This window comes from Dendrobates tinctorius, unplaced genomic scaffold (genome assembly GCF_039654945.1).
Source record: "Dendrobates tinctorius isolate UK_male_01 unplaced genomic scaffold, ASM3965494v1 ptg000083l, whole genome shotgun sequence".
Classification (NCBI taxonomy): Eukaryota; Metazoa; Chordata; class Amphibia; order Anura; family Dendrobatidae; genus Dendrobates; species Dendrobates tinctorius.
The window spans coordinates 2,957,581-2,981,153 of NW_027361751.1; the positions used below are offsets into that span (position 1 = coordinate 2,957,581).

General features: G+C 46.2%; 1 protein-coding gene across 4 annotated transcripts in view; it reads left to right on the forward strand.

The window, feature by feature from the left end:
- FCHO2 (FCH and mu domain containing endocytic adaptor 2) overlaps positions 1-23,573 on the forward strand; it is a 240,992-nt gene that overhangs the window by 128,230 nt on the left and 89,189 nt on the right. For all 4 annotated transcript variants that reach the window (XM_073584057.1, XM_073584058.1, XM_073584056.1 and 1 more), the window contains exons 18-20: positions 18,288-18,403; positions 18,536-18,665; positions 19,396-19,507. In XM_073584057.1, the coding sequence (XP_073440158.1) occupies positions 18,288-18,403; positions 18,536-18,665; positions 19,396-19,507 (358 nt within the window). The remainder of the gene's footprint in view (positions 1-18,287; positions 18,404-18,535; positions 18,666-19,395; positions 19,508-23,573) is intronic.

Here is a 23,573-nt window from a genome sequence, read left to right on the forward strand (position 1 = left end):
GAAATTTCCCAGTCTCCCGAACCCCTCGTACAGACGTCCCTTCGCCAGGAAAGGGGTTTTCCGGAGAAGGCCGTCCAGAGATCAGGGCAGATGGGATGATAAAAAAAGGAAAGGTACAGGATTCATGTTTGGGGGAGGGCGCCAGGAAGGTCCAGCTCGGGACACGAAAAAGCCACCCCAATGACTAGTGGCCCCGGTAGGAGGGAGACTAGCTGCCTTCTACCCATCCTGGTCTCTGATCTCCAATAGCAGCTGGATATTGGGGATAATAGCCGTGGGACTACGACTAGAGTTTTCTAGGGTTCCCCTTGATCAATTTAAAATCACCCCACTCAGGTCATCTGCGGCAGAACAAGCTGCCCTGGAAGCCGAGGTTCATATCCTGTGCGCTAAGAAAGTCCTGATAGAGGTTCCAGAGGAAGAATGGGGGAAGGGATTCTACTCCCCTCTGTTCCTGGTCCGCAAACCGGACAGCTCCTTTAGGACAATAATTAACCTTAAAGCCCTCAACAAATTTTTGGTCATACGTCCCTTTAAGATGGAAACTATTAAATCTGCAATAAAATTGCTGTTCCAAAATTGCTTCATGGTGGTGTTAGATTTAAAAGACGCATACTACCATATACCCATCCATGCAGGCCATCAGCGGTTCCTCAGAGTGGCGGTTCATTTGGATGGGTCAATTCGACATTTCCAATATGCGGCCCTCCCTTTTGGAGTGGCAGTCGCTCCCCGAGTGTTTACTAAGGTGATAGCGGAGGTCATGGCCCATCTACGTGAATCAAACATTCTGGTGATCGCCTACCTGGACGATTTTCTTATTGTAGGTAAAACGGCGAACCATTGTTTACAACAGCTACAAAAGGCAATGTCTGCCCTAGAACGGTTAGGATGGTTGCTGAACGTCAAAAAGTCCCGGTTGCAGCCAATGAAAGTCCAACAATTTTTGGGCCTAACCCTGGATTCTGAAAAACAGGAATGCCGTCTGCCTCCGGACAAGCTTGTTCGCCTCCATTATCAGATCCTGAACGCCTCCAATAACCCCACCATGTCCCTCAGAAAAGCCATGTCAATCTAGGCTCTCTCTCGGCCTGTATCCCGGCAGTCCAGTGGGCCCAGTTTCATGCAAGGAAACTACAGAGCGAGGTCTTATTACATCAAAAAGTCCTTGGAGGTTACTTGGAGGGTCAGCTAACCTTATCCCGTAACACAAGGGAGTCCCTAGAGTGGTGGTTACACAAGGATAACTTATTAAAAGGGGTGCCCTGGGAGTATAACGTAACCCACATAGTCACCACGGATGCTAGTCCTTACGGTTGGGGAGCTCATATGGGTGAAATTTTAGTCCAGGACCGATGGCAACATCATCAGTTAGGAATGTCATCTAACCTAAAAGAATTAACGGCAGTAGAACAGGCGGCTAAAAAGCTCCTTGTGTATCTACAGGGCCATCATGTGCGAGTGTTCTCCGACAATCAGGTCACCGTGGCATACATCAATCGCCAAGGTGGGACTCGTTCCAGACCCCTGATGTTGGTAGCAGAACGGTTGTTCCATCTAGCAGAACAATACTTCCTATCTTTAACAGCATTGCATATAAAAGGAAAAGACAACATCACGGTAGACTTTTTAAGCCGCAATCGGCTAAAGCAAGGGGAATGGTCTTTAAACACCTCCATATTCAAACTGATTGTTCAAAAGTGGGGATATCCAGAGGTAGACCTATTCGCCACCAGAGACAACACTCAATTGGAACAATTCTGCTCCCTGAATCCCAGAGAAAATCCTCTGGCGGTAGATGCCTTCCTGATAAACTGGGACTTCAAACTAGCCTACGCCTTCCCTCCCCTATCTCTTCTACCCCTAGTGATGAGGAAAATCAGGAAAGACAGAGCAAGGGTGATAGTTATCGCTCCGTTTTGGCCCAGGAGAGCATGGTTCTCATGCCTCAGGACCATGTCGGTGTCCGATCCTTGGGTTCTGCCGGACATCCCGGATCTCCTGTCCCAGGGCCCAGTCTTCCATCCTCAGGTGGCTGGCCTTCATCTGACGGCGTGGAGTTTGAACGGTCATTATTAGAAGAAAAGGGTTTCTCCACAGACCTAATTAACACCCTTCTTAAAAGTAGGAAAATCATTACCACAAAAATTTACGTCAGGATTTGGAAAAAATTCCTTCAAAACTCAGAAGTAATCGCTGGGGATTCAGCACCTATAATGCAGATATTAGAGTTCCTACAAAAAGGTCTAGACATGGGACTCTCTACCAGTACCCTTAAAGTACAAGTGTCAGCCTTGGGGGCTCTGTTTAGCTGCAACATTGCTTGTAATTATTGGATAAGCAGATTCATTAAGGCAGCAGGTAGATCCAGGCCAATAATGAAGGATAGGTTTATGCCGTGGGACTTGCACCTAGTCCTCACTGCTATGACAGAGACTCCATTCGAACCTATCTCGTCGGCTTCCCTAAAAATCCTGTCCCTCAAGGTAGCCTTCCTGGTAGCTCTGACATCAGCTCGCAGAATAAGCGATATTCAGGCTTTATCTAGGTGTCCTCCTTATTTACAGTTTAAAGAGGATAGGGTAATACTCAGACCTGATCCAGCGTACTTGCCAAAGGTAGTTTCTAGTTTCCATAGGACGCAGGAGATAGTTCTGCCATCCTTCCTCCCTAATCCAACTAATGAGAAGGAAAGGAAACTACACACCCTGGATGTCAGGAGAGGCCTCATAGAATATCTGTCAGTCACTGATCCCTGGAAGAAAGATAATGCCCTATTTATCTCTCATCAAGGCCCCAGAAAAGGTTGTAGAGCATCAAAAAATACACTAGCCAGATGGATTAGAGAGGCGATTGCAATAGCATACACATCAAAGGGCAGGTCGCCACCCGGAAAGCTGAGGGCGCATTCCACCAGGGCAATGGCAACCTCATGGGCCGAAAGATCAGAAGTCTCCATCGACCAGATATGTAAGGCGGCTACTTGGTCCTCTCCGAGCACCTTTTATAGTCATTATAGGCTAGACCTAGGTGCTTCCACAGACCTCTCTTTTGGTATAAGGGTGCTGCAGGCTGTAGTCCCTCCCTAAAACTGATATTACTCTCTGTAAATCTCTCAGGTGGTGCTGTCATGGACGACCGAATAAAGTCTTAGTTACTCACCAGTTAACGGTATTTTTCGGAGTCCATGACAGCACCCGTATATTCCCTCCCTTTAGTTTAATTGGGGTGTGCACGTCTTTTTTCTTGTATATACTCACTGGTGATAAAAGTTATAATTGTAAAGAATACTGTACATAAATCATGCATTAACCTTGGAAGTCCTCTTGTGCTCTGTAATCCAACTGATGCGTGGGAGAGGTGCCACCCTTTTTGTATCTGTAGGTTTCCTGTTCCTAAAGGGCGGATCCCCTCTCTCAGGTGGTGCTGTCATGGACTCCAAAAAATACCGTTAACCGGTGAGTAACTAAGACTTTCTCCACTTACGAGCCTCCTGAAGTCACCATCCACTCTGGTAAACAAAAAAAAAAAAAAAAAAAACCTGTTCAAAACTGTGTTAGTTAAAGCAAGACACACTGCCAGCTCGGTAAACTGTGAGGGTTACTCCTCGGAGAGGGAGCTTAAACAAGCAGACACGGGCAGATTGTCCTGCTGTGTTAGTGAGTGATTTCGCTTTTCACAAAGCTGGATTAACAGCTACACTGCACAGTACGACTGTATGTATGCTGTATCTTTTTTTTTTTTATGCTGCTGCTTTTTCTGAACATGTTTTAAACAGAGAAAAATGAGCAGGATTCCCATTTTATATGTATAGGAGACATCACAGCAGCTATTCTGTACCCACTAGATCGGAGAGATCCTGGAAATTAGAGCCAGAACTTGCAAAGTGAAAAATGCAGGAAATATAGGTCATGTAATGGCCAAAAATAGGGTTATTCTTCATGTACACACACACGACTGCTTTTTCTGAAAAGTCACCAAAAGTGACATGTTTGCTTTAATATTAACTTAATATTAACTTAGCAGCAGTCTAACCAAATACTACTGATGAGCAGGGGGTCAAACACATTGGATCGATTCCTGGTTCAACCCTTTAATGATGTCCGATACGCATTTTAATGGCAGCTGTTGAGGGTCCTTGTTCCTCAGCACCGCTTTGTAATGGCTGAAATTCCCACAGGTGTCAGCTATACATGATTGTCCACAGCAGTTGTCAGCTATTTCCTTTTTTTATTGTCATGGCTCTAGTCTATAAACTTCTGAGAAGCACCTGTGGGTTCAAGGTGCTCATCACACATCTACAGTAGATACATTCCTAGAAGGGTCTGTTTTCCAAAATGGGGGTAACTTTTAGGGTTTCTACTGTTTATTCAGATCAGGTACTCTCCAAACGCGACACGGCGTCCGCTCTTGATTCCAGCCATTTTTGTGTTCAAAAAATCAAATGTACCCAGACAGTAGCCCCCCCAAACCCCCCCCCCCCGCACATATGGGGTATCGGCCTATGCAGGAGAATTTGCTCAAGTTTTAGGGTTCATTTTCTCATGTTGCCCTTGTAAAATTAAACATTTGGCGCTAAAGTAAAAATTTTGTGAAAAATAAATGTTTAATTTTTTCTCTTCATGTTGCTTTAGTTCCTGTGAAGCACCTGAATGGTTAATGCACTTCTTGAATGTGGTTTTGAGGACTTTGAGGGGTGCAAAAAAAATGGTTTTGTACATTTTGTTGGAAAAGTTAGAAATTCCTGTTCAACTTTTAACCCTTATAATGTCCTAATGGAAAAAAAATTATACTTAAAAAAAAAAAAAATGACGCAGATGTAAAGTAGACATGTGGGGATTGTTATTTATTAACTACTAGCTGAAGAGCCCGGCGCTGCCCGGGCATAGTAACTAACTGTGGTTAGTTATAACAAATTATAATTATCCTCCATCCCATAGTCCCGTGCCCATATACCCATCATACATATCCACGATCCCATAGGCCCGTGCCCATATACCCATCATACATATCCACCATCCCATAGGCCCGTGCCCATATACCCATCATACATATCCACCATTCCATAGGCCCGTGCCCATATACCCATCATACATCCTCCATCCCATAGGCCCGTGCCCATAAAACCATCATACATATCCTCCATCCCATAGTCGAGTGCCCATATACCCATCACACATCCTCCGTCCCATAGTCCCATGCCCATATACCCTTCATACATATCCTCCATCCTATAGTCCCATGCCCATATACCCGTCATACATATCTTCCATCCCGTAGTCCAGTGCCCATATACCCATCACACATCCTCCATCCCATAGTCCCATGCCCATATACCCTTCATACATATCCTCCATCCTATAGTCCCATGCCCATATACCCGTCATACATATCTTCCATCCCATAGTCCAGTGCCCATATACCCATCATACATATCCTCCATCCCATAGTCCAGTGCCCATATACCCATCACACATCCTCCATCCCATAGTCCCATGCCCATATACCCATCATACATATCCTCCATCCCATAGTCCAGTGCCCATATACCCATCACACATCCTCCATCCCATAGTCCCATGCCCATATACCCTTCATACACATCCTCCATCCCATAGTCCCATGCCCATATACCCGTCATACATATCCTCCATCCCATAGTCAACCATTATGACATCATAATGAGCGGCGGGGCTTGCAACCTATGATGACATCAGTGTCGCCATGGCAACCATTGTGACATAATGAGGGGCGGGGCTTGACGCGCACACACTTTTTCCCAAGTATGTAGATAGGAGCAAAATTGTTTGGTGAATTGGAACGCGCGGGGTTAAAATTTCGCCTCACAACATAGCTTAGGACGCTCTCGGGGTCTAGACGTGCGACTATGCCAAATTTTGTAGCTGTAGCTGCGACGGTGCGGATGCCTATCCCGGACATACACACATACACACACACACACACATACATACACACTTTGAGCTTTATATATTAGATTTTGTGATATATAACTATGGTTTAGAGGAATAAGAATTAAAAGTTTAAAAATGACAAAATTTTCAAAAGTTTGAAAATTACAAAACGTTCCACATTTTCGCCAAATTTCCAATATTTTCACAAATAAAATCAGATCATATAGAACAAATTTTACCACTATCATGAAGAACAATCTGATCCAGAAAAAAAAAAATCTATCTCCGAATCAGTGGGATCCATTGAAGAGTTCCTGAGTTACTACCACATAAAGTGACAGTGGTCAGATTTAAAAAATTTGACCTGGTCATTAATGTTTAAATTGGCTCGGTCACTCAGGGGGTTAAAAAACTGTCGAATGTTTATTAGGGTCTCCCATATCTTCTCCAACAGATGATGTGTGGAGCAAACAATGATCTAGCTTGTTCAATTTTAACATCCCATCCTTAACCCTTTTCTGACATCAGACGTACTATCCCATCCATGGGACCGGGCCCCTATGCCCATGGATGAGATAGTACGTCTAACGCGATCAGCGGCGCCCACGTGGTGAGCGCCGCTGATCGCGGCCGGGTGTCAGCTGATTATCACGACTATGTGTCGGGCGGTCACGGACCGCCCCCGACACGTTGACCCCTTGGACACCGCGATCAAACACGATTGCGGTGTACCGGGAGTTAAAGGGAAGCATCGGCAGGGAGGGGGCTCCCTCCGTGCTTCCCTGAGCCCCCCACAGCAGCGCAATGTGCAGCGCTGCTGCGGGGGGCTCTTTCCCTGCAGGCCCCCGGATCCAAGATGGCGACAGGGACCTTTGGGGGCCTGCAGGGAGCTGGCTTCCTCAGTGCCTGCAAAGCGCAGGCATGAGGAAGCCTTCTGCACTGCCTGTGACAGATTGCTGATCTGTCACAGTGATGTGACAGATCAGCGATCTGTCACAGGACAGTGATGTCCCCCCTGGGACAACCTAATAAAGTTTAAAAAATAAAAAAAAGGGTAAAAATAATTTTACAAAAATCGCTAAATAAATAAAAAAATATATATATTCCCTAATAAATTCATTTTTTGGAAATAAAAAAAAACCAAAACAATAAAAGTACACAAATTTGGTATCGCCGCGTCCGTAACGACCTGCCCTATAAAACTGTCCATTAGTTAACCCCTTTAGCGAACCCCTTAAAAAATGAAAATAAAAAAACGAAGCAAAAAATAATTTATTATCATACCGCCGAACAAAAAGTGCAATAACGCGCGATCAAAAAGACGCATATAAATATGCATGGTACCGCTGAAAACGTCATCTTGTCCCGCAAAAAACGAGCCGCCATACAGCGTCATCAGCGAAAAAATGAAAAGTTATAGCTCGCAGAATAAAGCGATGCAAAAATAATTATTTTTTATATAAAATTGTTTTTATTGCATAAAAGCGCCAAAACATTAAAAAATGACATAAATGAGGTATCGCTGTAACTGTACTGACCCGAAGAATAAAACCGCTTTATCAATTTTACCGCACGCGGAACGGGGTAAACGCACCCCCCCAAAAGAAATTCATGAAACGCTGGTTTTTGTTCATTCTGCGTCCCAAAAATCAGAATAAAAAGCGATCAAAAAATGTCACGTGCCCGAACATGATACCAATAAAAACGTCAACTCGTCCCGCAAAAAATAAGACCTCACATGACTCGGTGGGTCAAAATACGGAAAAATTATAGCTCTCAATATGTGGTGATGCAAAAACTATTTTTACAATAAAAAGCGTCTTTTAGCGTGACAGCTGCCAAAAATAAAAACCGCCATAAATAGTAAATCAAACCCCCCGTTATCACCCCCTTAGTTAGGGAAAAATAATAAAATTAAAAAAATGTATTTATTTCCATTTTCCCATTAGGGTTAGGGCTAGGGTTAGGGCTGAGATTAGGGTTAGGGGTGTGTTGGGGTTAGGGTTGGCGTTAGAATTGGGGGGTTTCCACTATTTGGGCACATCAGGTGCACATCAGGTGCTCTCCAAACGCAACATGGCGTCTGATCTCAATTCCAGCCAATTCTGCGTTGAAAAAGTCAAATGGTGCTCCTTCCCTTCCAGCTCTGCCATGCGCCCAAACAGTGGTTTACCCCCACATATGGGGTGTCAGCCTACTCAGGACAAATTGCAAAACAACTTTTGGGGTCCTATTTCTCCTGTTGCCCTTAGGAAAATAAAAAATTGGGGGCAAAAATATTATTTTTGTGGGGGAAAAAAATGATTTTTTTATTTTCACGACCGACGTTATAAACTTCTGTGAAGCCCTTGGGGGTTCAAAGTGCTCACCACACATCTAGATAAGTTCCGTGGGGGGGTCTAGTTTCCAAAATGGGGTCACTTGTGGGGAGTTTCCACTGTTTAGGTACATTAGGGGCTCTCCAAAGGCAACATGACACCCGCAGAGCATTCCATCAAAGTCTGCATTCCAAAACGTCACTACTTCCCTTCCGAGTCCCGACGTGGGCCCGTACAGTAGTTTTCTCCCACATATGGGGTATCAAGGTACTCAGGACAAATTGGACAACAACTTTTTGGGTCCATTTTCTCCTGGTACCCTTGGGAAAATAAAAAAATTGGAGACTAAATGACCATGTTTGTGGAAAAAATACGATTTTTTTATTTTCACGCCCGGGCATCATAAACTTTTGTGAAGCACTGGGGGAGTTCAAAGTTCTCACCACACATCTAGATAAGTTCCTTAGGGGGTCTAGTTTCCAAAATGGGGTCATTTGTGGGGGATTCCACTGTTTTGGTACATCAGGGGCTTTCCAAACGCGACATGGTGTCCGGTCTCAATTCCAGCCAAAAAAGTCAAATGGCGCTGTTTCCTTTCCGAGCTCTGCCATGCGCCCAATTAGTGGTTTACCCCCACATGTGGGGTATCAGCGTACTCAGGACAAATTGCACAATAACTTTTAGGGTCCTGTTACCCTTGGGAAAGTAAAAATTGGGGGTGAAAAGATCATTTTTGTGAAAAAAATGATTTTTTAATTGTACCGCTGTACGTTATAAACTTCTGTGAAGCCCTTGTGGGTTCAAAGTTCTCACCACATATCTAGATAAGTTCCTTGGGGGGTCTAGTTTCCAAAATGGAGTAACTTGTGGGGGGTTTCCACTGTTTAGGTACATCAGGGACTCTCCAAACGTGACATGGCGTCCGATCAGAATTCCAGCCAATTTTGCATTGAAAAAATCAAACGGCGCTCCTTCCCTTCTGAGCTCTGCCATGCGCCGAAACAGTGGTTCCCCCCCACATATCAGGTATCAACGTACTCAGGAAAAATTGCACAATAACTTTTCCAGTCCAATTTCTCCTTTTACCCTTGGTAAAAAAAAAAAAAGTTAAATATTCATTTTTTTTTTTTTTTTTTTAAATATTCAAAAAATTCCTGTGAAGCACCTGAAGTGTTAATAAACTTCTTGAATGTGGTTTTGAGCACCTTGAGGGGTGCAGTTTTTAGAATGGTGTCACTTTTGGGTATTTTCTATCATATAGACCCCTCAAAGTGGCTTCAAATGTGATGTGGTCCGTAAAAATAAAATGGTGTTGTAAAAATGAGAAATCGCTGGTCAACTTTTAACCCTTGTAACTTCCTAACAAACAAAAATTTTGTTTCCAAAATTGTGGTGATGTAAAGTAAACATGTGGGAAATGTTACTTATTAAGTTTTTTGTGTGCGGTATCTCTGTGATTTAAGGGCATAAAAATTCAAAGTTGGAAAATTGCGAAATTTTCAAAATTTTCACCAAATTTCCGATTTTTCACAAATAAACGCAAGTTATATGAATGAAATTTTACCACTAACATGAAGTACAATATGTCACGAGAAAACAGTGTCAGAATCACAGGGATCCATGGAAGCGTTTCAGAGTTATTACCTCATAAAGGGACAGTGGTCAGAATTGTAAAAATTGGCCCGGTCATGAACGTGCAAACCACCCTTGGGGGTGAAGGGGTTAAAGAGATTCCCAAAGGCGTCTGCCATATTTTCCATGTTGGGATCATTGCTGTTTGTAGAGCAGATTGGAGACTTTCTTCTCTCTGTGTATTATATAACTCATATTAAAAAAATCAGCTTTTTGCCATCTGAGAAATACAGGCTATGTTACAGACAGTGATTTGTGTGAATTTTTTTTTTTTTTTTTTTTGCCATGTTTAAGACAATTTTCCATTTGTATTCCCTCATTTTCCCTCAGCTGTGGTGCAGGACCCGTTTGGGAGTTCCTTTTTTTCTCCCCGACCTTTGTCCTCCAATAGTTTGTCTCAATTCACATTTGACTTTCCGGTATCTGATCCTGGAGATGCCACACAATCTGAATTTGGTGCCAACCTTATTCATAACTTTGGCACAATGAAATCTCAGGTAGACAACCCCCAGCCAATCTGTCCACCTCCTCTAAGGCCAAGGGCATCCTTGCATGAAAGCAGCAAGTGCAATAACACAAGTCGGAAGAAACTTCAAAGATTTCATAGTGCATTTGAGAAGGTCGACAACATACGCTACTTTTTGTCTGAGAGGACTTTAAGGAGCTATATGCTGGAAGAAAGTATAGGCTTGTCAAATGCCAACTATTGCCTCGATGATGTATTCATTGAAGAGAACTCAAATGCCTCAAAGTCTGCAACGTTCACCTGTAGCCCGTCCACAGTTCACATGAATAATGGTATGACGAGCATGCGGTGTGTTGCTTTCTTGTGCCTTGTAGTGCCAAAAAGAGCACCCATTTTGTGCGTCCTACAAGAAATATGAATGTTTTTACATGTTTTTTTTACATTTTTGCTGCATCCTTTTCTTTTATAAAATTAAATTAATTTTCATATTTCGTGGTTTTCAAACAGCCTGATATGTGGATCATATCTGCATTTTTTTCCCCCATTGTCAGTGTGGTTTGTTTTTGCATACAGTTTGTGTGTTTTTATGTGTAGTAGATTTCATTGATGTATTTTATATGTTTTGAAGGTTTTTACTCTGCCCTGGAATTGCATGTATTTATGTGCATGGTACGACAACAACAGTAATTTGTACACATTTTTCATTAACTTGCTTTTTACCTCTATAGCGCTGTAAGTATTAATCCACACAGCTATACAAATGGACAACAGTTATCATTGCAGCCTGATACATTTCATTTGACAAGATAATGACGGGCAGAATAGCTGATTAAGAAATGTAAAGGAATTTTCCTGGTAACAAAAAATCTCCTCAAACCTACTTAAGCGTTGTCTGTCCTTATGCTATTGATGACCTTTTCTTACATTATATAGAGTTGACCAAAAAGCCTGAAAGCTCAACTTCTACATCCTCATCCACCTCCATTAGTGCAGCAAATACCCCTGATTAAAGGGACTCTCTGACAGTACATACCAAGGACATAGTCTTTTAGGGGATATGGCCCAACAATCACACCTATAGTGTTCTCAATGCCGTCTCTGTTCTGCAGAAATTGGAATTTAATCAGATATGTCAATTAGGGAGCTCCGCGTCCCATTGGAGTGGCTAAACAGCTCAGTACCTGAAGATTTTACATGCTTTCGCCTCCATCGCTGGTGATTGCCATTGAGCACCGGTTTGTCTGGCACAAGCACTTTCTGTGGAGAGAACATATGCCAGCCAGTGATGTCAATCACCAGTGATGGAAGCAGGGACATGCCAAACTAGTGGTCGGAGCGGTGCACTGAGCTGTTTAGCCACACCAGTTTGGACACCAAATACTCCTACCTTTGGTAAGTGCTGTGTACACCTTTTCTGTAGAATTAAGCAAAAAGTTCACCTGGACCCTGGCCCAGAGGCTACATCGATCATTTATGACCAGACCAGAGATCTGCCTCTATTTAGAATAGGTCATCAGTATATCAAATCAGTGGGGTCAGGAGTTGGCTGCCACCGAATATATATTATTATTTCTCCTTCGTCTCATTGGGGGACACAGAGACTGTGGGTGTGTGCTTCTGCCGTCTGGAGGCCGACACTAAGTGTACAAAAAAAGAGTTAGCTCCTCCTCCGCCGCATACACCCTCGCCCCTAGGCCGGGCGTAACTCAGTTTTTGCTTAGTGTCTGATGGAGGCACACGCAGTCTGGAGTTCCAGACTAGGTTTTTTTTTTTTTTTTTCTTTTCTATGAAGATAAGACAGGGGCGACGGATCCTATAGAGAGGATCCGATCTCCCCAAATCACCAACGGGCGACCACGTGTGAGTAACCCTCCACGTGTCCTCTCCCGCACCGAGGGACACATCTGGGACTTTTTTCCAGACATCTATTTTTTAACGAAAGAGGGGCAACGCGTCCTGATTAGAGGACTCGGTTTCCCCACAACTTCATCAGGCGAGCACGCGTGAGCAGAACCAGTGGTCAGCCTCCACGTTGTTCCTCTCCTACAACAGCAGTGTATGGAGGTCCCGTCCACCCCTTGGTTGTGAGTCCAGGGGGCTGAATCGGAGGCGCAGGTGAGAGCGCGCCCAGGAGCGGGGGATCCGGTACAGGGGCGACAGAGACCCCCCCCCCCCCCCCCTCGCCTGCACGGCGGATGGTCCTGCTCACCTTTTAATATATGGGGGAGCCGCTCCTGGAGCGCACCGCAAGTTGGCGCTGGTGAGTAGCGGTAGCCAGGGCGTTGCACCCGGGCTCCGCACGCCGCGTGTATCGGAGCGCGGCCGGAAGCCCGCCGGCGGCCGCGGCCCCGCTGCAGCAGGAGGCCGCGAGATCGCGCGCCGACTTCCGGTGGTAGGCTGACTTCCGGTGGTAGCCGGAAATCCCGCCCGCTGACGCGGCGGTGGGATGCGGAGACGCGCGATATAGGGCAGGAGGTCAGAGAAACGGCGGGCGCACAGATCCCGGAGAGACTTCCGCCCTAACACCTCGCATCCACGCAGGGGTACTGCAGACAGGAGCCGGTGGGTGAGTGAACTCCGTTTGGAGAACCGCGCTGCTTGTCAGGGAAGAGGTTACCCTCCTCCTCCTTCTACTCTGCCTTCAGCCTGTGCAAGTATGTCTGCCAAAGGGAAAGCTCATTCTTTCCTTTACGCGGTTTGCGTGTCCTGTGGGGTCAGGCTGCCAAAGGCACAGGCGGGTAAATTTTGTGAAGCCTGTCAGTCGGAGCGCGCCCAGGAGCCCCCCACTGTTTCTGAACCCAGGGGTCAGGACCCCCCGGAATGGGCGGTGTCCTTATCGCAGTCTATGCTGTCCCTTACAAGGGCAATTGAATCCCTTCAGGGCCCGGGCAGGAACAGGGAGGGGGGTCTGCCGGCGGAAGAGAGCTCGTCCTCGTCTCAGGACCCTCCAACCATTAGAGGTCGCTCCAGTACCAGGCAGGCTCATATCAAGAGAGTTCGTTCCCCGTCGGCCGGACCCTCCGGGGCTTCGGCGGCGGGTAGTAGGGCATCCCGTTCCCCGTCACTGAGCGCTGGGAGCGATCAGGATGAAGGAGAGGAGGAAGAGGCCTGGAATCTAGAAAGTCTGGGGTTCCAGGATTCGGTGGACAGTCTTATTGAGGCAGTCAACCAGACATTAGAGATCGAGGACGATGTGCCCACAGTCTCAGGTCACAAGGTCTCTTTTAAGAAATCCAGGCGACCACATAGAAGATTTGCCACGCATCCGGAGTTTGAGGAGCTAGTCCAGAAACATAGAGATCATCCGGATAAGCGTTTTGCAATGCAAAAAGCGCTGCAGGCAAAGTATCCGTTTCCTCCTGAGCTCCATAAGGCTTGGGTAGAGTCGCCAGTAGTGGACCCTCCGGTATCACGTTTAGCATCAAGATCGCTATTGTCAATACCCAGTGTTTCCTCTATAAAGGACCCAACTGATCGCCTCATGGACGGACTTGCCCGCTCGGTATATGAGGCAGCAGGGTCGGCTCTGGCCCCCTCCTTTGCGGCGACTTGGGTGGCTAAGGCCATGGTTTCGTGGGGGGACGCTTTGTATAAGGCCCTCCAGGACAGGGATCTGCCCGCGGAGGTCTTAGAAGTGGCAAATCAGATGTCAGGAGCAAGTGATTATCTTGTCAGCGCCTCACTGGACGCGGCCGAGTGTTCGGCGGTGGCGGCGGCGAATGCGATCGCCATTAGGCGTGCATTATGGCTGAGGCTGTGGAAAGCGGATTCTATCTCTAAAAAATCCTTAACCTCATTGCCGTTTCAGGGCAGTCGACTATTCGGTGAGAAGCTGGATAGGCTTATCTCAGAAGCCACAGGGGGGAAAAGTAGTTTCCTTCCGCAGCAGAGAAGTTGCCCGGCATTCAGGCAAACGCAAAGGCGTTTTCGACCCTTTCGTAGCCCCTGGGGGGGGACTTCGGCCAGGGCATACCCCTCCGCAAACGATGGCCAGAGTAGGGAGAAACAAGTCTCTTACAGGGCCAATCCGCTGGGTAGAGGCCGAGGCCATTTACCCAGAGCGAGGGGGGCCAAGCCCCAAAAACCTCCAGCTAAATGACTCGAGGCACTTCGTACCTACGGACGACAGAGTGGGCGGACGCCTACTAAGGTTCAGCCACGTTTGGGTCGCAGTGACACGCGACACTTGGGTGGCAGAACTTGTATCGTCCGGGTACAAGATAGAGTTTGTCGGACGGCCACCACAGCGATTCTTCCGTTCGCGACTTTCCAAAACAGATTCGCAGGCGGAGAGTTTGTTACAGGCTGTAACGTCGCTACAGCACAAGGGGGTCATCGCCCCAGTGCCGCAGGGCGAAGAGTCGCAGGGGTTTTACTCCAATCTTTTTTCGGTCCCCAAAAAAGACGGGACTGTGAGGCCGGTTCTGGATCTAAAGATCCTAAACAGATTCATCAGGGTCAGGCGATTCCGGATGGAATCTCTCCGCTCGGTCATTGCAGCCATGGATCCAGGGGAATTCCTGGCCTCAATCGATGTGCAGGATGCATATCTGCATATTCCGATATTCCCCCCACACCAGAGGTTCCTGCGATTCGCGATCGGAGGACGTCACTTCCAATTCGTGGCTCTGCCCTTCGGTCTGGCCACTGCCCCCAGAGTCTTTACAAAAATAATGGCGGTGGTCATGGCCATCCTGCATGCACGGGGCATAACGGTGTTACCTTACCTGGACGACCTTTTGGTAAAGGGGCCGTCGTTTCAGGAGTGCCAGGACAATGTCGGTATTACTCTGGATACCCTGGCCCGTCTGGGCTGGCTGATCAATTGGAGCAAGTCGTCCTTGGTTCCAGCCCAAAAGATCGTGTTCCTAGGCATGATTTTCGACACCTCCCGGGGGCTGGTGATCCTCCCTCGGGACAAGGCGCAGAAAATCAAGCAAGGGATACGGAACCTTCTACAGCCGGGCTCCAGATCCATCCGGTATGGCATGAGTGTGTTGGGCAGAATGGTGGCGGCGATAGAAGCAATCCCGTTTGCCCAGTTCCATCTCCGTCCGCTTCAGCATGCGCTCTTGACAGCATGGGACCGGAGGCTGCTGTCTCTCAGTCATCGGTGCAAGTTGTCTCCGCTGGTACGGGGTTCACTCCGGTGGTGGACTCGCGACTCGTCTCTGGTCCAGGGGAAACCCTTTCCCCCGGAACAATGGTTGGTGGTGACGACCGATGCAAGCCTGCAAGGTTGGGGAGCAGTTTTTCCAGAGTCACATAGCCCAGGGGCGGTGGTCCGTTCAGGAGATAGTTCTCCCGATCAACATTCTGGAGATACGGGCAATACGATTGGCCTTACAACATTTCCAGTGTTTCCTGAGACACCGGCCGGTGCGCATCCAGACGGACAATGCTACAGCGGTAGCATATGTCAACCATCAAGGGGGCACGCGCAGCCAGGCAGCCATGCGCGAGGTCGGACTGGTACTACGTTGGGCGGAGAAGAACCGCGTGGTAATTTCAGCGGTGCACAGTCCAGGAGTCGAAAACTGGGCGGCAGATTTCCTCAGCCGACAGGGGATCGCGGCAGGGGAATGGTCCCTGCACCCCGATATCTTTCAGCAGATCTGCCAACGGTGGGGGACGCCAGACGTGGACCTTATGGCATCCAGAGAGAATGCCAAAGTACTAAGGTTTGTCGCTCGATCCCTCGATCCGCAGGCGATCGCAGCAGACGCGCTGGTGCTCCCGTGGAGCCAGTTTCGTCTCCCGTACTTGTTCCCCCCGCTGCCGCTGCTTCCAAGAGTTATCAGGAAAATAAGGAGAGAAAAGGTTCCAGCAATTCTGCTGGCCCCAGACTGGCCCCGGCGGGCCTGGTACGCAGATCTGGTCCAACTAGTGGTGGACGTACCCTGGCGTCTTCCAAATCGGCCGGACTTACTGTCCCAAGGGCCGATCTACCATCCGAACTTAGGGGCCCTGTGTTTGACGGCGTGGCCATTGAATCTTGGCTGTTAACATAGGCAGGATTCAGGCGCGATGTGGCGGCCACGATGGTGAGTGCCCGAAAGCCTTCCTCGGCGAGGGTGTATCATCGAACTTGGGAAGTTTTTTTCCGTTGGTGTAGGGATCGTGAAGTGGCTCCTCTGGTTTTTTCGATCCCCAACGTACTGGCTTTTCTACAGGCAGGGCTGGACGCAGGGTTGGCCCCGAGTTCCCTCAGAACGCAAATCTCGGCCCTGTCGGTACTTTTCCAACGAAAAGTCGCTTCCGTCTGGCAGGTTAGGACGTTTATGCAGGGGGTCGCACATTTAGTACCCCCCTATAAGGCGCCGACGGAATCATGGGACCTGAACTTGGTGCTCAGAGCCCTTCAGGAGGCCCCTTTCGAACCATTGCAAGAGGTCCCCTTGCCTTACCTGTCCAGAAAGGTCGTTTTTCTAGTAGCCATAACGTCTATTAGGCGGGTTTCGGAATTGGCGGCCTTATCTTGTAAACCACCGTTCCTAACCTTTTATAAGGATAAGGTAGTTTTAAGGCCAGCTCCCCCCTTCTTGCCGAAGGTTGTGTCTGCATTTCATATCAACGAAGACATCGTCTTACCCTCGTTTTGCCCGGCACCGGTGCACAGGGTAGAGAAGGCTTTGCACACCCTGGATCTGGTAAGAGCCCTTAGGAGGTATGTGACGAGGACGGCGCCATTCCGCCGGACAGACTCTCTATTCGTGGTTCCAGAGGGACGGCGGAAGGGGCTCGCGGCGTCCAGAGCGACTTTGGCCAGATGGGTTCGCCTGACGGTCCAAGAAGCTTATCAAATCAGTGGCACGCCGGTTCCGGCAGGGATCAAGGCTCACTCGGCACGGGCAGTGGGGGCCTCATGGGCACTACGACACCAGGCTTCAGCGGAGCAGGTATGCAAAGCAGCTACCTGGTCCAGTTTACATACGTTTGTCAAACATTATAACGTACATACCCAGGCATCCTCGGATGCAAGCCTGGGAAGAAAGATTCTCCAGGCAGCAGTTGCGCACCTCTAATCAGGGGCGCAAATTAGCATGGATTGGGTGAGCTAAGATCCCGCCCAGAGGACTGCTTTAGGACGTCCCACAGTCTCTGTGTCCCCCAATGAGACGAAGGAGAAACATGGATTTTTGTGAGTACTCACCGTAAAATCCTTTTCTCCGAGACGCTCATTGGGGGACACAGCACCCACCCTATCAGCCAGTTGGCATTTACTTATTTTGAGTTTTACAAATCCTTGTACAAGGTTTAGGGTGGCCCCCTTTTTCAGACATATAATTTCTTGCCTGAGTTTAAGGCGCGTTCTCCTACTGCTTATGCACTAAACTGAGTTACGCCCGGCCTAGGGGCGAGGGTGTATGCGGCGGAGGAGGAGCTAACTCTTTTTTTGTACACTTAGTGTCGGCCTCCAGACGGCAGAAGCACACACCCACAGTCTCTGTGTCCCCCAATGAGCGTCTCGGAGAAAAGGATTTTACGGTGAGTACTCACAAAAATCCATGTTTTACATACAGTGCAACTTGCCCCGATGTTTAGTCCCAGGTTCCTGCAGGTCCTCTTCTGCTTTTTCACAGCACAGGACTGCGACTGCATTTATTATGTTGGCATGTGACCGGGCAATGTGTAAAAGGGGTTGTCTGCTTATTTTAATCGCTAAGCCACCCTCCTTTTCTGTGACGATCTATGCATAAAATAAGAAGGGGTGGTGTAGCTATTGAAAGAGCAGGCAGTCACCCCCTTTATATAAAGAAATGCTGTCTTGTCTCGAGCACAAACCAGAAGACCTGCCATGACCAGAGCTTGTAGATGAAGAAATGAACCATAGTAGCAAGTTCCGTAACCCTTTGGAAACCCTTTTAATACCTCAACTCCAGCTCATCTGGAAATGTTATTTTGTGTTTGTAGCATATGACGTGAAGTAATTCAGAAATTCTATTCTTGTTTTACCAGTGTCACCCCCTGCACGCCCCAGTACACCACATTCTGTGGGCACAATAGTACCGCCACCAAGACCTCCGTCAAGACCAAAGCTTTCTACTAGCAAGCTAAGCGGCATCAATGAAGTGGTAAGTAATATTGTAAATCTAATGCAGCTTACAGTAGGTAGACTTGACTGTTTTTGGTATGTTCTTTATATATTGTACGATTATTGAATTATATCATGACTTGCTAAATTCTTCTCGTATGTTTCTTACAAGCCGCGGCCCTTCAGCCCTCCAGTCACATCTAACACTAGTCCACCTCCTTCTGCTTCTTTACCTCGAGCCGAAAGCTCATCGTCTATATCCTCGTCCACTTCAATTAGTGCAGCGAATACTCCTACCTTTGGTAAGTGCTGTGTGTACCTTTTATGTGGAATTAAGCAAAAAGATTTGCAAGAGTCTGGTCCAGATCCTACATTGTCTATGGTCGCAGGTCCAGAGCCCTGCAAACGTCTTACTGCCTGCAACATCCTAAATGTGTCTTCTGATTAACAAGCCTGCACAATGTACAGCCATGGCCTCTGGATTGGGTCCTGTGTATCTTTTAGCTCAATTCTTGTATGTCCTTGCCACTTTTTCCTAGTATCTTGGAACAAAATTTCCATAATTTCCGTAACAATAATAAACTGTTTAATAGAGATGAGTAGATCAATTTGCAGGACTCTGGTCCAGCCACCACGTCGGTAAATCATGGCTACCGGACGGTATCCCTGTGCACCACCACTTAATTTCTGGAATCCCCAGCACTACTTATGATTTGTAGGCGTGATGTCATTATTTCGGCATGATGAACTCATGACATTGCGCCTGGCTTATTAATTAGTAGATGCGCCAGGGAATCAGGCAGGTAAGAGGCGGTTTGCTGCGCTCCCATCCCAAGGCCATGGACAACTGATGTGGCCACTGGACTAGGGTCTTGCAAATCGATTTCCTCATCTCTATTAAACAGGTGAAACATTTCCAATAACCTATTGATTGTTTATCCTTAAAAAAATTGTAATCCAAAATAGATTTCGCTCATCTCTACTGTTTAATGGTGCCATGATATAAGCTACGTGCTTCTGATTGACTTCTAGGTATATCCCGTGGACCCAGCCCTGTTACCTTAGGAAGTCAAGACACACTACCGGTTGCTGTTGCGCTTTCTGAATCTGTTAATGCATACTTCAAAGGTGCTGACCCAGCAAAGTAAGTGACTGGATGCAAAATCTGGAGTAGCAGAGATGGTCTATAAAGAAGATCAAAATGTCATTGTTACTATAGGTAGCGCTGGTGAGCTTTATTATATAGATATTTATCTCACTATTGCTCCCTTTTGAGAGACAAATACTTTTCATATTTATCTTTCCTTTTGTTACTGCCTGTAAGAACCCATTTCCGTCTCTAAAAGGGGAGTCAATTTGCAACCAAAGTTTCTAATCGAAAATGTGTTTGTGTTTGCAGATTTGGCTAAATAGTGAACAGTGCTGTAGTTACCAAAAAATTACAGCTGACTATGAAGCGCTATAATGTGTACATTGAATATATGAAATTGGAATTGCTTTATTGCTGTTGAAAATGTAAAACAAAAATGAAGGTACTTAGTGCACAAAATGGCCAATACATGTGAGCCCAACAGCCAGTGTCAAGGTGTACCCCTTTGCTGGGTACCTAAACCTAATCTGATGCCTTTCTCTTTAGCTATAAACCAACATCAAGCAGTGTAAAAGTTATCAACAGCTATGATCAGTCATTTTACCATAATATATTAATGTTGACATCTGGGGATTAGCCACATCCTGTTTTATGAGAAGAATGTAGTCATTCATGTTTGTTCTGTTCTGTAATTCCCTTATACAACTGATGTTACTGCTATCCATCCTGAAAATAGACAAGCAAAAGAGATGGTATTTTAGTTTTACACATTTGTTCATGTGCTTTGAATTGTGCAAATATCTATCTGGTTGGTGTTTGACCCGTTTCTGCACCATTATTAACCCTTAAAGAGCACCTGCTGCATCCTCCAACCTGTAAAACGAAAATGATTATTATGATAAGTTGACCATACACAGGAAATAAGTCTTTTGGTAGACGGATTTGTCTCTCGACGTCCCCATACGAATGAACAATCGGCTCAGCCGAGAGTTCTGTACACTGCTCAAAAAAAATAAAGGGAACACTAAAATACCACATCCTAGATATCACTGAATGAAATATTCCAGTTGCAAATCTTTATTCATTATATAGTGGAATGCCATAAGGACAATAAAACATCATTTTGATTTACATTGATCTTTTTTAATATCCCATGGATGTCTGGATTTAGAATGATACTCAAAATCAAAGTGGAAAATCAAATTACAAGCTGATCTGACATCAGTGGAAATGTCTCAAGACAAGGAATTGATGCTCAGTAGTGTGTGTGGCCTCCACGTGCCTGTACGACCTCCCTACAATCCCTGGCCTTGCTCTTGATGAGGCGGCATTCTCCTGAGTGATCTGTTCCCAGACCTTAAAGCATAAGTTAACTCCTGGACAGTCTGTGGTGCATCATGGTGTTGGTGGATGGAATGAGACATGATGTCCCAGATGTGCTTGATTGGATTCAGGTCTGGGGAACGGGCAGGACAGTCCATGGTATCCATGCCTTAATCATGTAGGCACTGCTGACACACTTCAGCCACATGAGGCCTAGCACTGCCATGCGTCAGAAGGAAACCAGGGCCCACTGCACCTGCATATGGTCTCACAATGGGTCTGAGGATCTCATCTCGGTACCAAATGACAGTCGGTACTTCTGGCTAGCACATGGAGGGCTGTGTGACCCTCTAAAGAAATGCCCCCACCACCCACACCATTACTGACCAACTGCCAAAGCGGTGATGCTGGAGGATTTTGCAGGCAGCAGAACATTCGTCTCCAGACTCTGTCATGTCTGTCACGTGCTCAGTGTGAACCAGGGCTGTGGAGTCGGTAAGCCAAACCTGCGACTCCGACTCCTCAATTTTTCTTACACCGACTCCGACTCCCACACATATTGCTTATATTTAAGTGAAAAATGTATTGTAGTACAATGTGAACATCAGACATTTAATCATTTCTATGATCCAATAATCAAGATATTTAGGTAGAACATAATATATTTTTTTTGGAATACAACTTTAGAACACAAAAAACTGTAATAAATTGTAAATATGTAATACACTATGTAATATCGATTACATATTTACAGTACGGACCAAAAGTTTGGACACACCTTCTAATTCAAAGTTTTCATGACTATGAAAATTGTTGATTCACTCTGAAGGCATCAAAACTATGAAATAACACATGTGGAATTATATAATTAACAAAAAAGTGTGAAACAACTGAAAATATGTCTTATATTCTAGGTTCTTCAAAGTAGCCACCTTTTGCTTTGATTACTGCTTTGCACACTCTTGGCATTCTCTTGATGAGCTTCAAGAGGTAGTCACCGGAAATGGTCTTCCAACAGTCTTGAAGGAGTTCCCAGAGATGCTTAGCACTTGTTGGCCCTTTTGCCTTCACTCTGCGGTCCAGATCACCCCCAAACCATCTCGCTTGGGTTCAGGTCTGGTGACTGTGAAGGCCAGGTCATCTGGCGTAGCACCCCATCACTCTCCTTCTTGGTCAAATAGCCCTTACACAGCCTGGAGGTGTGTTTGTCCTGTTGAAAAATAAATGATGGTCCAACTAAACGCAAACCGGATGAGCTTCAAGAGGTGACTACCTCTTGAAGCTCATCAAGAGAATGCCAAGAGTGTGCCAAGCAGTAATCAAAGCAAAAGGTGGCTACTTTGAAGAACCCTGGAATATGACATATTTTCAGTTTTTTAACACTTTTTTTGGTAATTATATAATTCCACATATGTTAATTCATATAGTCATGAAAATAAAGAAAACTCTTTGAATGAGAAGGTGTGTCCAACTTTTGGTCTGTACTGTGTATGTGTGTGTGTGTGTGTGTGTGTGTGTGTGTATATATATGTGTCACATGATATCATGATATGGGTTTATGTATTTTTATCATGAGGGTTCTCCATAGACATAAGTGACCAATTTTTGCAGTATATCTGATTGCCTATATACCCCTGAGTGGGAGTAACTATGTACCTTGCCATGTGAGGATATTTATGTCACATGATATCATGATATGGGTATATGTATTTTTATCATTATACTTTGGTCTGCACCAGTCCTAGGGCATTCTGTTGTTTTCATCTCTGCACTATTTGGAAATTGTTTTCCTTCCTGTGATATCAGGGACTAATAGGGAAGTGAGGGATAGTCCTCGTTGAGTGGGGGCGCCAATATCGTACTGCTAGGGTGCCAACCTCCACGGCTAGGAAGGTATCAGTTAGGCCTTAGTATAGGGCTGTGCAGCACTTTAGACCAGGTCTTTTTTTTTATTTTGGCATTTGCCAGTTTTTTGCACTGGGAAGGTGTTTTTTAACAAATTTTTGTAATAAATTGTATGCCTTTTAAGGGGATTTGCATGTTCACCTACCTAAATGGATAGATAGAGCAGATTTCTAATCTGCTTTTGCTGTTGAAAACATTATCTATGAGCTCAAAAACCTTTAATGTGATGCGGTTTTTTAAAAAGCTGATCTGCTTTTGCAGCTGAAAAACGTATCCTCAAAAAACGCAGGAAAAACGCTGTGTGTGAATGTAGCCTTAGATCAGGAATAGAACAGCCATTTATAGGACATTTCATATCTTTCCCAAATTCCTATGAAAAAATATTCAGCACATTCTGCATTGAATTACTGTACCCAATTTATTATATAGTCTAGGAGTCGGAGTTGGTTCATTTTATTCCGACTCCACCAAAATGAGCACCGACTCCGACTCCACAGCCCTGGTGTGAACTTGCTGTCATCCGTGAAGAGCACAGGGCGCCAATCTTGGTGTTTTCTGGCAAATGCCAACCGCCCTGCATGGTGTTGGCCTGTAAGCACAACACCTACTTGTGGATGTCGGGCCCTCATACCACTCTCCTGGAGTCTGTTTCTGACAGTTTGAGCAGACACATGGATGTTAGTGGCCTGCTGCAGGGTATTTTGCAGGGCTCTGGCAGTTCTCCTCCTGTTCCTCCTTGCACAAAGGAAGAGGTAGTGGTCCTGCTGCTGAGTTGTTGCCCTCCTACAGCCCCCTCCAAATCTTGCTGGTGTACTGGCCTGTCTCCTGGTATCTGCTTCATGATCTGGACGCTGTGCTAACAGACACAGCTACCCTTCTTGCCACAGCTCGC